Below are 13,419 nucleotides of genomic sequence, written 5' to 3' on the forward strand. Positions count from 1 at the left end.
GGGAGTATGATGCCACTCTGCAAAATCCTTGAATCGGGAGACTTCCCACCATAGTACTGTTACCAGTGTTGTGACCACAAACCATATAAATTAGTCAAATGTGACCATTACTGTAAAGCACTTTGCATGTTGAAAGTACCATGTAAATTATAAATAACTAATTTTAAAATGAATATTGGATGCCAGGGCCCATAATTCAGAACCTTCCTAGGGCATAGACACCAGTTGTACAGTGAAAAAACTGGTACGGTAACTGCCACACGCTCCATCTCATACTAGTACTCATGCCCATGGGCAACACAGAGCAGATGGGACAGAGGAAAGGGAACAGGAAATGCAGTGGATGGAACCCCAAACAGTGGGTGTCTGCTTTGTAAATGTTGCCCTACTTGGAGCACAGCAATTCTGTTCAAGGCCTGTCCCCATCTATCAGGGCGAGCTGGTGTGCCTCAGGTGATAGTGCCTGCGGTATCTGAGAGGATGGTGAAAGAAATGTGTGCATGAGTAGAATTTTGTAGCAAAATCCACATGTCTGCAAGACAAGACTTCTGTGGCAATACTTGATATATTTCCTGTTTGTGAACATTGTCACCCTGTGTGTGACGGATGATATGCAAATACCATAAACAAAGAGCTGTAATGGGTCAGCTATTTAGTTTAGTATTATATTGTTACCACCATTGCATGGATTTGTCATCTGCATTTTCTGTTCTTGGAAAATGTCTTAAGCTGTTTTTGTCTCTTTTGGAAGTTACTTGACATAGATTAGGTACCCCTTACCGTAACAAACTAAAAACTTTCCTGCCATTCATATAGTCAGTGTGGTTAAGGATTACTTGCTTATATGGGACAGCAGCTTTGATCAGGTAATGATTTTAAATACAACTTTGGGGAGGCTAGTGGTTATTCCATGTTTCATTTTTAGGTTTCTGAAAGCTGCTCTGTACAGTAATCGGAGAGTTGTTCCTCTTTTATGCATTTTCTTTCACAACTGAACTGTATATCAGCTGCACTTCATGATCAGAATTATTAGTAGCCCTGAGTGTGTATTTTATGCTACATTTAAAAAGAAAACAGCAGCACATCTTTTACAGATTAAAAAAGAGAATTCAGCTCTACTAGTATTGTTTTTCAATTCAGTAATACAACTTACACTCATGGTGTAGCTGTCAGGTTTGGTCTTGTCTTGAGATCTCACATTTCCCCTTTGCATGAAAGCAGGCCTCCTTGGTGTATTTTCCTTGTTTACTCCTTGGGGGGTTCTTGTTTACTCCTTGGGGCATTTTCTTGTTTATAGTCCACAGCGGTCTTTGCCAGGATCCAGGATAACCAGCTGGCTTAGTGCCATAGAGCGGCAATCCTCACAGCTGCAGAGCTTTTGAGCAACCTGGCTCCTGGCTCTTTACTGAGCAAACTCTTGGTCGGCTGTTTTGCTGCCAACAGGCTGGGTGGGTTTGTTGATTTTAAGAGTCCAGGTTTCATTTTCTCCTTGTATGCAGGTGGAAAGGTGGGTGGAGCAATGATAGCAGGTGGGAGGAACTGGCTGTCCCTAGTGCAGGCCTGGAAGATTGTGATTGGGGGTGGAGAATAGAACAAGTCATTTAAGGAGGACATGGAATGAACAAACAAACAAAAAAGCAGAGAGAGATACTTAACTGGCAAAGCCAGTCTGTTGGCCAGTCATGTGATTAACATGGCTACGATCAGGGAGTGAGCAGCAAGGACACACAAGGAGTCTCAGGATTTGAAGGTGGCTGCCTGAATCTCAAAGAGGGAAGTCCATAAAGGTAATTATTTCCCCTGTGCTTTTCCATTTTGTAGGATGCTGCTTGTGAATAAGCTAAAATGACTGTGAAATTGCTCTCTCTTCTGCCTGTGCCATCTGTGCTCTTGGCTTTCTGCCTTGCCACAAGGAGTGAGCAGGAAAGGACAGCAGCTTTTCAAGGTGAGACTAAAAGAAAAAGTTGTCCTGGTGTTGGTCTGTGTGTGTTTTATGAATATATGTAGGCTTGTGGTGCTTAGCAATAAAGGCAGTCTGACCCAATGTTTTTTCTTCTCTGTGCCCTTCTTGCTTGACCTGATGCAGTCACTTGTGCTTCAACCACTAATCTCTCTTCTGTGTTTGGATATCTCTTTTTGGAAGAGACACACTTTATTTATCAGACAATACGAGTATTTTGAGGGAAGATTGGAAACTTCTTACATGGCAGGCCTATTTCCATTATTGTTTCTGGTTGGCACAGTGAGCTTTCCTACAGTAGGCCTTGCTTCCCAATTTGAGATTATTTTTCCATTGTTATTTTTGGTCAGTGAGATTTGTGTGCTCACGGTTGTATTTAACACTTGCTATCTGATCATAGGGGTGTCCTATGTTTTCCATTTGTTCTGGAGGCCTCATTGAATTCCATTTTCCCATGACACACGTTGCCAGGTTTCTGCAGGCTTCACATTAATTAGCTGACTGATGCTTGATATGGCTGGCTTCTGTCCTGTGAGGGCTTTGCAGTAGTCAACATTTGTCTATCCATCATTCTCTTTGCCTTCTCTGCTTAACATTTGCTGTAGGGGTGCATGGAGCTTTAGGAGAGAATGAAAAGTGCATCCACTGTCCTTCTGACCTATACAATCCAGTCTTACTCTGCCCTCTGCCCATGCTGGCTCTGCAGCCAGCGGCAAAGCATACAGGAACTTTGGAGAAAAAAAATGGGCTATTCCTCTCTCAGAACACAGGATGCTAGCTAGTCAGTTGCATTCTAAGGGGTGGCTTAGTACAGCAACATAGTCACCCTATTGGCCAGGCATCCCCAAACTTTGGCCCTCCAGATGTTTTGGACTACAATTCCCATCTTCCCTGACCACTGGACCTGTTAGCTAGGGATCATGGGAGTTGTAGGCCAAAACATCTGGAGGGCCGCAGTTTGGGGATGCCTGCTATTGGCTGATCACATCCTAAGTTTATCTGCTGACCACCTATGTGGTGTTGATTTGTTTTCTGTTTTTCGTTTGCATTGCTGTTGGCTGCCTTGGACATATGTAGAAGGAAGCGGAATACAGTTTTTAAAAGAAATTAATTAGTAGTAGCCAACTTGTAGGGATCTTCAAAATATGTGAGTATGCTACTCTAGTATACATTACAGTACCTGTGCAAACCTGTGTGTGTTAGGCTACCAGTGGCTTTCCCTCTAGTCTTCTAATCTAGGGGTAGGTGTCATTGCAGTGCTGAAGAAACAGGCAATAATATACATTTGATTTTGCCTTAGGCCTATAAATCCTCTGCTTCTAGTCCAGAAGTGCCATAGACTCATTCTGCCTGTGCCACTGTGATGTTTGTGCCACAGCTGGAGACTATGGGGTTAAATTTAGTATGTGGTGGGGCAATGAAACACTAGGTTAGCCATACATGGAACTGACACATTTATTCTCATAATTTGTTGTAGTTGTTTAGTCGTGTCCGACTCTTCATGACCCCATGGACTAGAGCACGCCAGGCACCCCTGTCTTCCACTGTCTCCCGCAGTTTGGTCAGACTCATGTTGGTAACTTCGAGAACACTGTCCAACCATCTCGTCCTCTGTCATCCCCTTCTCCTAGTGCCCTCAATCGTTCCCAACATCAGGGTCTTTTCCAGGGAGTCTTCTCTTCTCATGAGGTAGCCAAAGTATTGGAGCCTCAGCTTCAGGATCTGTCCTTCCAGTGAGCACTCAGGGCTGATTTCCTTAAGAATGGATAGGTTTGATCTTCTTGCAGTCCATGGGACTCTCAAGAGTCTCCTCCAGCACCATAATTCAAAAGCATAAATTCCCATAATTAGTGTTTTCAAATGACCATATAAATAAATAGTTGAGCTATCATTCTAGGAAGTGAGCAGATTTATCTCTGGCGTGTCACAGATATCTGCATACAAGATTTTTACTGCCTTATGCTTTATTTTTGATGTGGCTCACGAAATGATCAGGCAGTGCACGATGAAGAAACTCTTCTGTGCTCCTTCCAGATTTAACTTGCTATCCCTAAGTATTGGTAAAATAGCTTTGTTAGTACAGAGATGAAGTACTCTTTCATAACACAGTCTACTATGAAGGTAAGGATGCTAAGATCTCTATTTCCATCGATTGACAATAGGGAAACAACCTGCATCTCTTATTAAGTTGTATGCTTAAGTAGGGTTGTGTTGGTATCCGTCTGTCTCGAGAGACAATAGACAAGTGTGCCTTCGGGAGTGAAGTCAAGCTGTTGGAGAGTTACAGGCTCTAGAGACATATACAGGAGAGATACATTTTCTTGCAGGTAGAGCAGAAGAAGGCATCTGGTTTTGCTGGTACAGTTACACCAGGCTTCTCCAAACTGCGGCCATCCAGATGTTTTGGCCTACAACTCCCATGATCCCTAGCTAACAGGGCCAGTGGTTGGGGAAGATGGGATTTGTAGTCCAAAACATCTGGAGGGCCGAAATTTGGGGATGCCTGAGTTACACCATGGTGTTTCTTCTCTCTGCACTCCTACCAGTGGTCATTCCTCTGGTTACTGTCTGTCTCCAGACACTGTGATTGCCTGCAAAGGGTTCCCTTGAATACTACCCTTCATCCAAAGATCATAGGCCAGCTTACAACATAAAAACACAAAATACACAGCATAATAATAATAAAAATACCCCCTTCTGTTATTCATTCATTTATCCCACATTTCCAATGCCTTTTCCCATGACTTTCCAAACAGCAGAAAGCCTGATTCTTTTTTAAAGTGGCTTTGTTGAGCTGGTGCAACAGAGCCTTTCAATCCAATTTAATGGCTCAGACCTAAGTTTCCAATGTGCTCTTGAATCCCACTTGCAAAATAGTGACTGTCTAGAGGCACCCTTAGGCAATTTATGCTTGCCTAATTGAAACAGCAACATAAGATGATGTGGGGTGCTACATTTTGATGTTTCTTCTTAGAGGCTTTCTTCTTCTGAAATATGATTTGTCTCTTAGAATTCCCACTTGAGTATCCATGATGAGTAGTGCAGAAATCTTTGTACATGTTGCCCAAGAGGATAAAAGATACAATATTGCCTTGGTCTAACCTCTTAAAACAATGGCTATTTTAATTTTCTGTCTCATAGGAGTCTCAAAGCTATTAATTGGTTAGAAATTGAGATAATCCTTATCTTTCTCTGCCCCTCCCAGTTTTATGGGTTTGTGTGTGCCTGCTGTGATCCTGGGAAAAGCACTGGCAAAGTCAATACGATAACATTCCTGTCTGTAGGACCAATAAATAATCCATAATCTTTGAGTTTTACATACAGGTGCCTTTTCAGTTACTGCTGTTGCGACATACCAACCTAATCTGCTTTTATTGATAATGCTTTTGTATAAATGGACCACACCTTGCAAAGAAGCAAACTGGCTAGAAAGTGTGTGTGTCATGGTGGGGGGGAGTGAGAGAGTGAGCTTGGGAGTTCGTTTGCTCAGCCAGTAATAGGTGTCAGTATCTTCAAAGTATGCTGTTTGTTGTGACATTTCTTTGTGTCTTCTCTGTATACTGGGAGAACCGTGGGTGCCTCCCAGACCACTTACAGACACATTTACACAGTTTTCTTCTCATTTAGTGCTATATTTGTGTTGGCCTTTGCAAAGGGATAGCCATGCTGACATTCACTTATAGAAACAGGACTGAATGTGTACTCCAGTGCAAGCCTGGTTTGGACAAAATGCCAAATTGTGGTTTGTTTAAAATAAAGACAGGAGGAAGGAAATGGATCTGTGTGGCTCATACTTATGCTGCCAACCCATGCTTGGGCATTATGTCTGAACCAGTCCTAGGTGTGTGACCACAAATGAAAATTCTTTGAGGCCATTTACACTGCACCTTAGTTTTGTTTTAACCACATTATTCTGTGCAGTTTTACAGAGAAGCATTTTGCACAGCAGTTACTGGTTTTAAGTTTATTGTGGCAATTACATAATGAAGGAGATAATTGATTCTCCCTTCCAGACTCTTTTTATGATGATGTGAAACCAGTTTACCATCTTGCAGGGATGCACGCTTCGTTGTTTGTAAGTTGAAGCTTGCCATATTTGTTAATGAAATAGGTGATGTTTAGGGTTGGTATAACTGCCCTAGGGCATTTTGCTGCCTGAGAGGGAAAGGATGACTTCCCCACTCCCCTTGCAAGTACAGAATCTGATTCTGGCAATGAGACAGCATCCTTCATCACACCTGAACGCATCAGCATGCCCAGGACAGGCCATATGGCACATAGAGTTCTGTCTTTCAACACTTGGTTACTCCTCGCCCTAATTGGGTCATTGCCAACACAGATAGATGCTGCTGTGCAGCAGCATGTGTTGCATGAGCATGTGCTAAAGTTTCTGGACTTTGTGACTTATGCTGGTTGCCTCTTTCCAATGCATACTTCTTCAGTCGGGCTTTCCTGTACTGTGACGTGTTGAAAGAAAGTGACTAGGTGAGACAGATAGCCATACTAGGCCAGCAACAAGCAGGCTCACTGGCATAGGAGGGTAGGAATGTCCAAGAGACTTAGGGGGAACATCCAGGGTGGCGTTGTTACCACCTGAGACAATTGCCTCATTCTGTAATGATAGGGTTGCCCCTGCAAAAAGCAAAGGCTGTCCCTACCATTATTTGTTTAGTTAGCTGCCTGTGGCTTGGATCCTAAGCACAGTTTCTTGGAGGTACATTTCAAAAATGGTAGGATTTGCTTCCAAGTAATAAGATGCATAAAAGTGAGGTGCCAGATTACTACAGTTCTAGCAGATAAGTTTCCTTACCCCTTAAATTAAATATATCTACTACATTGAAGTAGGATATTGATTATATGATTAAGCCCTTTAATTCATCAGAAATGTGAGGAGATAGTCGATAGAGCAGAAGACTCTTTAATCTCAGTGTCATAGATTCAAGCCCTACATTGGGCAAAAAGATTCTTGCATTGCAGTGGTTTGGAGTAGATCATGGGTCAGCAAACTTTTTCAGCAGACAGACAGCTACTATTCTTCAGACTTTGTGTGGGGTCAGACTATATTTTGGAGAGAAAAAACAAAAAATGAATTCCTATGCCCCACAAATAATCCAGAGATGCATTTTAAATAAAAGGACACATTCTACTCATGTAAGAACATGCTGATTCCCAGACTGTCCACGTGCCAGATAGAGTAGGCGATTGGGCCGGATCTGTTTGCCTACCCATGGAGTAGATCAGGGGTCAGCAAGGCTGGACCGGCACAGCGCAGTGCAGGACATCACGTCTGCGCATGTCCGCGGCACTGGAAATCACTTCTGTGAATGCCCAGATGACGGAAATTGTGCCTGCACAGAAGTGATTTTCGGTGTCTGGGCATGCGCAGAAGTGATTTCCGGTATCTGCGCATTTGCAGACACAATTTCCAGTGCCACTCGGCAAGTCCCTGCGCCACGCTGCGCCGGTTTAGTGCAGCGCGCAGGGGACTCACCAAGCGGGCAGCTTGGTTCGGGGGCGGCTCTTGGGCTGATAAAACGGTCTTCGTGGGCTGGATCTGGCCTATGGGCTGCACGTTGCTGACCCCTGGAGTAGATGATCCTTGCGCTCCCTTCCAACTCTATGGTTCTTTTCTCTGCTACTGTCTAAAGTGTACAATACTTTGGACTGATCCCAGGATTTGGGATGGTTGGTATTGATGGAGTTCTATATATAAACATATGAAAGGGATGAAACAATTACATTTTGTTTTGAAATGTAGATTGATGTAGTTAATATTGATTTGTGCAAAATACAAGGAATAGTAAATGCCAAAAAAGAAATGGAAATCTGCGTGTTGGCTGAGATAGGCAAAATATAAGAGCAGAGGAATAAATATGGGTTTAAGGACCCTTTCCTGTTAGTTGGGGCACAAGAGCTTACTTATGTAGTGGATTGTGGCCATGATCTTTGATATTCATAGCAGTATGAATCATGGAATATAGCTTTCTTCACATTGTCTGATATACCTAATAGATATCTGAGAATCATTTACAAAATAAAAGGGACAGGTTTTTTATCTCATAGTTGTATACTAGGAGATAGAAGGAACTGCCTTTGTATTTTTAAGTCTAATATCCCAGTCTTGGGATGCAGAACATACAATGCTCTATTATACATGTATATGCTTGGACAGGTAGTCTCAATTTAAAGGAATATATGTGCATTCTGGGCACACAACGTGAAATGGATGCTTTCATGGTGTAGTGAGGACTGGAGTATACATTTCTCTAGAACAGATCCCTTCTCACAGGCCAAGCAAGCTAGGACCAAGATCTGACTAGTGGTGGTAGTAGTAGTGGCAGTAGTAACATGAGTAAGAATAAAGGGCTGTCCTCTCAGCAAGGAATGAGTGAAAGCAGATACCATACAGGCCCCAGCATGAGCTCCTCCTCCTGCTCTGCCCTCTGAATGAAACCAAAGTAAAAAAGAGACTTCAGATAATTTAAACTGGAGACAATAATAATTTTTGAAGAGAGTTGAAATTAGTTTTCCTTATGTGTGTGCTTCTTCTGTTTTGCTGGTCAAACATGTTTGGCAGGTTTTTAGTCAATACAGAAACCTGTTTACCAGAGGTCAAAATGGGATGAGTAGTTGTATTACTTCCAAACCAGTTTTTGCTCTCCAGTCCCAGTGAATGCCATCCATTTCCTCTAGACTTCCTGCAAACACAATGAAGATTGTAGGATGTTTGAGTGAAGGGAACACACAAACATTGCTTGCAAAATAATGCAGCATAAGACCATGAGCTGAAGCAGGAAGGATATATTGTGCAGCAAACTGCAGCCGCAAAGTGTCCCTGACACAAATGATTCAATCTCCGTTGCATTTATAAATCCATTGTGGAGTCAGAAATCTTTGGTGATCACTCGTAAGATTGTCTTCCATAAACACGGTTTTAACAATGAGTCCGTAGGTGACTGTGGAGGCCAATTCTGGATCCACACGTCCTTCCACAGTGGGGACATTGGTTCCCGGGCGGGAGTTGATCACGGTATGGATTTGCCAGGCATGCCTTCCTCTTACCACGTTTCTCCCTTGTGTCCTGAGTTCGAGTGCCTTCAAAGCCCATGACACCTTTGGTAAAGGCTGTTCTCCAACTGGAGTGCTCGCAGGCCAGTGTTTCCCAGTTGTCAGTGTTTATACTACATTTTTAAAGATTTGCCTTGAGACACTCTTTTGTTAACCAGGGGTCAGAAATATGCTGTATTTGACCAGTGCAACAGTGCACTGGCTTGAGTAACTTCTCAGAAAATGTGATATTCTTGTACCAAAAGCACTACCTGTGCAAAAAGCATGAGGGATGATAGTGGAAACGGCCCTGAATTAAGTTGCATAGTAAGTGTATCCTGTTGTGACAAAATCCATTTATAAATCAGCATTCAGTATTTGAAATATTTGTGAAAGGACCCTATGAGAATTAGCACCCTCTGAGATAAGTCTTTGGTTGCATCTTAATGCTGGGATCTATACCTGCCTTTTCTCCCTCCCACTATCTGATGGTTGGGTGTGTGCTTAACAGCTCCTGTGTGTAAGCAAAAAGAGCAGCATTTCTTTCTTCAGTTTCTCCCTGATCAGGTATGGGAATGTTTGTCTAGCAGACAAAGGCAACATATTATGCATACTTGAAGGGACCCAGCCCAGTCACAGTAGGGTGTTGTTGTTTTATTCATCGTTTATGGATAGAAGGACGAAATAATGAAATGAAATTCTGTGGCAGTACTACTCTGGCAGTTCTTTGTAGAATAATTATGGTCATGATAGAACAGACAAGAGCAATAAAAGATGTGTAGGATTAGGCTGCATGTATTCAGATGCTGAGTTCAGTGGGCTTTACTCTCTTGCAAGGTATAGAACTGCAATCCTATGTAACTTTTGTGTTAGCAGAAAAAGAAGCCATTCATATGAGAAGCCATTCAGTTTCCACCTGGTAAATTTCATTCACATAAGTTTAACAACAGCAACAACAATGATGATAATGCAGTAATGCTTATTTGGAGTGTTTTCATGACAAAGCATCACAGTAGTCAGTGGCACTTTAACAACTGTGTTTGCATCTACTAAAGTTACTGCCATTTCTGCCAGAACATCATAATAGTGAACAATTCATTGTATATATAGGACTGTTCTCCCACCAACAGTGAAAACCTTTGATAATGGAAGTGCTCACTTGAATATGAATTCTCACTTGACGTTCTGCCAGCAGTGGAGTTAACTATAGTAGAGTTGCATATTTAGGTAAGGTAAAGGTTAAGGACCCCTGGATGGTTAAGTCCAGTCAAAGGCAACTTTGGGGGGCGGTGCTCATCTCACTTCAGGCCTAGGGCCAGCATGACTAAACAGCTTCTGGTACAATGGGACACCATGACGAGTGCCAGAGCACACGGAACCGCCATTTACCTTCCTGCCACAGCAGTACCTAATTGTCTACTTGCACTGGTATACTTTTGAACTGCTAGGTTGTCAGGAGCTGGAACAGAGCAATGGGAGCTCACCCCATCGCGTGGACTCGAACTGCTGACCTTCCGATCGGCAAGCCCAAGGGGCTCAGTGGTTTAGATCACAGCGCCACCTGCTCCCTATAGTTGCATATTTATGCCTACTGTTACACCAGCAGTGGTAGTCAAGAACCATTGGGTGCCTCCAGCATAGTACATCAACAGGCAACCAGAGCCCTTGAAGTTGGGTTTGAATCTCTGGTTGCTTCTATAGCATACAAACAACACACAAAAAGTTCTCAAATACATAAGTTACTCTTAATTGAGAACTGCATGAGAAAATTATGTGCCATGTGCTACATCACTTGGCAAGTAGATTCCCATTTAAATTTATCTGCTAACATGAGGGAGACTATGTTAGAACTGGTACATAGATGGTACTTAGGTCATTTAGCTATCATATATGATGGTCATGTGTGCAAAATGAATAATACTTGGAAGTCACCGCACCCCAAAATAGTATTGATTAGTCATAAATGATGACATTATTTATGCTTTGTACTTCTGGACATTTCTGAAAATGATTATTTTTCTTAGAAATACTTACCACCTTTTGTTTATAGCAGCTAAACTGGATAGGTCTGAGCTTTGGAAAAGATACAGAACCTTTATCTATTTCTCAATGGTATCAAATAAGGTGGAGGTTCACTGTCATGGACAAACAAGTGCATCCATTTCATGTACATCATTGCATGATGACCCCTTGATTATATGACAAAGAATGGTTCCAGTTCCAGTTCATATCAAATACTGAAGTATACAGACATGCAACTTTTTGCTCAGTGTGTTGTACAGGTGTTTTTTTTTAAGTTGATTGCTTTTCCTTTGAACTTGTTGCTCTGAAGCACTTATGATAATTATAGTGTTTCTTTTTTAAAAAAAAGTTTCCAGGTGTGCAAATGACCAGAGAAAACCACCAATTCTATTTTTATAAATACATTAGCAGTATTTGGTTGGCTAGGTTTTCCACCTGTTCTTTCCTTTTTCCTATGGTGCTTGCTTCAGTGCATTGGCTCTCTTAGCATTTTTTGTGGTGTGTGTGCTATGAGGGGGGTTGTAGAATGTGATCATTGTGTTCATGCCATTATTATCAATTTATTCTCTGTACATTATAAATAAGGAATCCATGGCATAGACAGAGTTCTAGTTACAATCGCATAGTTAGCGGATCTTGTTATCAGGATGATAAATATTTCTCTTCTCTATAGTAAATTCACTGTAAACAGTCTTTCAGGAGCAATCACATGGTATGCATATTGAAAGTAAATTCAGCTAGGGGGGCAGTGTCTATGACCTTGTTGGGCATGAATGACTTGGTTGCTGTTGGAGTTGCATATTCTGTGCTTGCTGTAGAAATGTAGGTTGGATTATGCATCATAAAAGTAGTTGCAATTTAACTGCTTTGTTTTATTTAGAATTCTTTTCGCTGACAGTTTCATCTAATTTATCGTGTGTGGACCCAGATCACGTCTATGATCACACCATTTGGACCCAGCAAGAATTGGTTAATCATTTGTTCTGCCCTTTGGATAACCAGAGCCTCCAGCTTCTTCAGTCTACCTCAAACTTTAGCATCCAGTGGAGCAAAAACTGTCATCTGCTTAACTTCACTGCGTTAAGCCACCTGCACAGCACACTGCAGAACACAACATACCTTACCTTTGAGCTTGCAAATGCCAGCGATGCAGGCAACTATACCTGCACACTCTACTTGAACGATCAGAGAAACAGCTCCTTCACTGTCCGACTGGTCATGGCAGGTGAGTGAAAGAAGTGGGAATTTGTAAACATGCCTTTGGATCCCAAACCTAACACTGACGTCTCCTCTTGGGCCCATCCCAGGGGAAGCAGTACTGCTACGGTACTGTTCAAGACGGGCCACTTGTCTGCCTAAGTCTGGCTCCTATGTTGCTCGTTAGGCACAGGGCAGCTGCGAAGTATCTAATTATGTAGGGCATGATTTTGTCCCCTTTCACCAAAACATAAGGTACTGATCATACTCAAATAAGTTATGGCACTAGATAAGCCATGGGGAAGTGAGCCACTTTATCAAGTGCTATGATCCAAATGATGCATTGTCAACCAGAAGTTGGCGGGCTGATGTCTGTGGCTGTATGTGTGGCTGTTGTTGAAGAGGGCTTCCTTTTGCCTGGGAGAAAATGGCAGACACGTAGCTCTTTCTGAGCCCTCTGTGCATTTTATGTTTTAACTAAGATGACATATAGAACTGTGTGAACAAACAAACCTGACGAAGGCTTCACTGTGGTGGAGACACAATTTAGGAGAGAGAAAAGACAAGGTTTCAGAAGCTGTGATAACAAGTATCTAAACTGATGTGAGAGGTACCTGAAGCTACCAAGATAAGCTCACTCCGCCCCCCATTTGCTTTTAGATAATGTTAGAACTAGTTGTATTGTCAGAGTTGAAATGGGGAAAGACAGATTTAAAAAAATATATATGCTGAGATTTAAAAAATTAGCAGACTTGTTGGGACAGAGAAGTGTGTTTTTGTCTCTGCTTAATATTTTGTAGTGCACTTAAACTAGGATGGATCACCATTTTGGAGCACTTCATTATGCTAACATAAATTAGCTAAAGATGGTGAGAGGGAGATCTTACATCATTTGAGCTGAAATCCTGCACACACATCCTGAGACCTGGAAGTCAAGCTTGCTAGGCACTGTAGGTCTTATTTCTGAGAAGATTTGTATAGGATTGTACTCTTCAGTTTTTTTTATTCATTAAGATAAGGATGGTAGTTGCTGGTTTCTCAGGAAGTTCTCCTGAATTGGCTAAGGACTGGATATCGGTAAAGAGTAATTTTTGTATTATTATCCCTTTAAAATAAAGGTAAATATTGGAAATGAGTCCAATACACAGAGCATTTCCTACAGCAGGGAGAGCCTTTACATTTTTAAAAATGAT

At 42.0% G+C, this 13,419-nt stretch overlaps 1 protein-coding gene across 6 annotated transcripts in view; it reads left to right on the plus strand.

Annotated features, from left to right (window-relative positions):
* Nucleotides 1-13,419, plus strand: part of SIGIRR (single Ig and TIR domain containing) — a 44,401-nt gene that overhangs the window by 2,516 nt on the left and 28,466 nt on the right. For 4 of the 6 annotated variants that reach the window (XM_060276759.1, XM_035122863.2, XM_060276741.1 and 1 more), the window contains exons 2-3: nt 1,822-1,945; nt 11,910-12,254. In XM_060276759.1, the coding sequence (XP_060132742.1) occupies nt 1,846-1,945; nt 11,910-12,254 (445 nt within the window). In that variant the 5' untranslated portion in view covers nt 1,822-1,845. The remainder of the gene's footprint in view (nt 1-1,821; nt 1,946-11,909; nt 12,255-13,419) is intronic. The other 2 variants (XM_060276748.1, XM_060276750.1) reach the window with 2 other exon arrangements.

This window comes from Zootoca vivipara, chromosome 1, assembly GCF_963506605.1.
Source record: "Zootoca vivipara chromosome 1, rZooViv1.1, whole genome shotgun sequence".
Taxonomy (NCBI): Eukaryota; Metazoa; Chordata; class Lepidosauria; order Squamata; family Lacertidae; genus Zootoca; species Zootoca vivipara.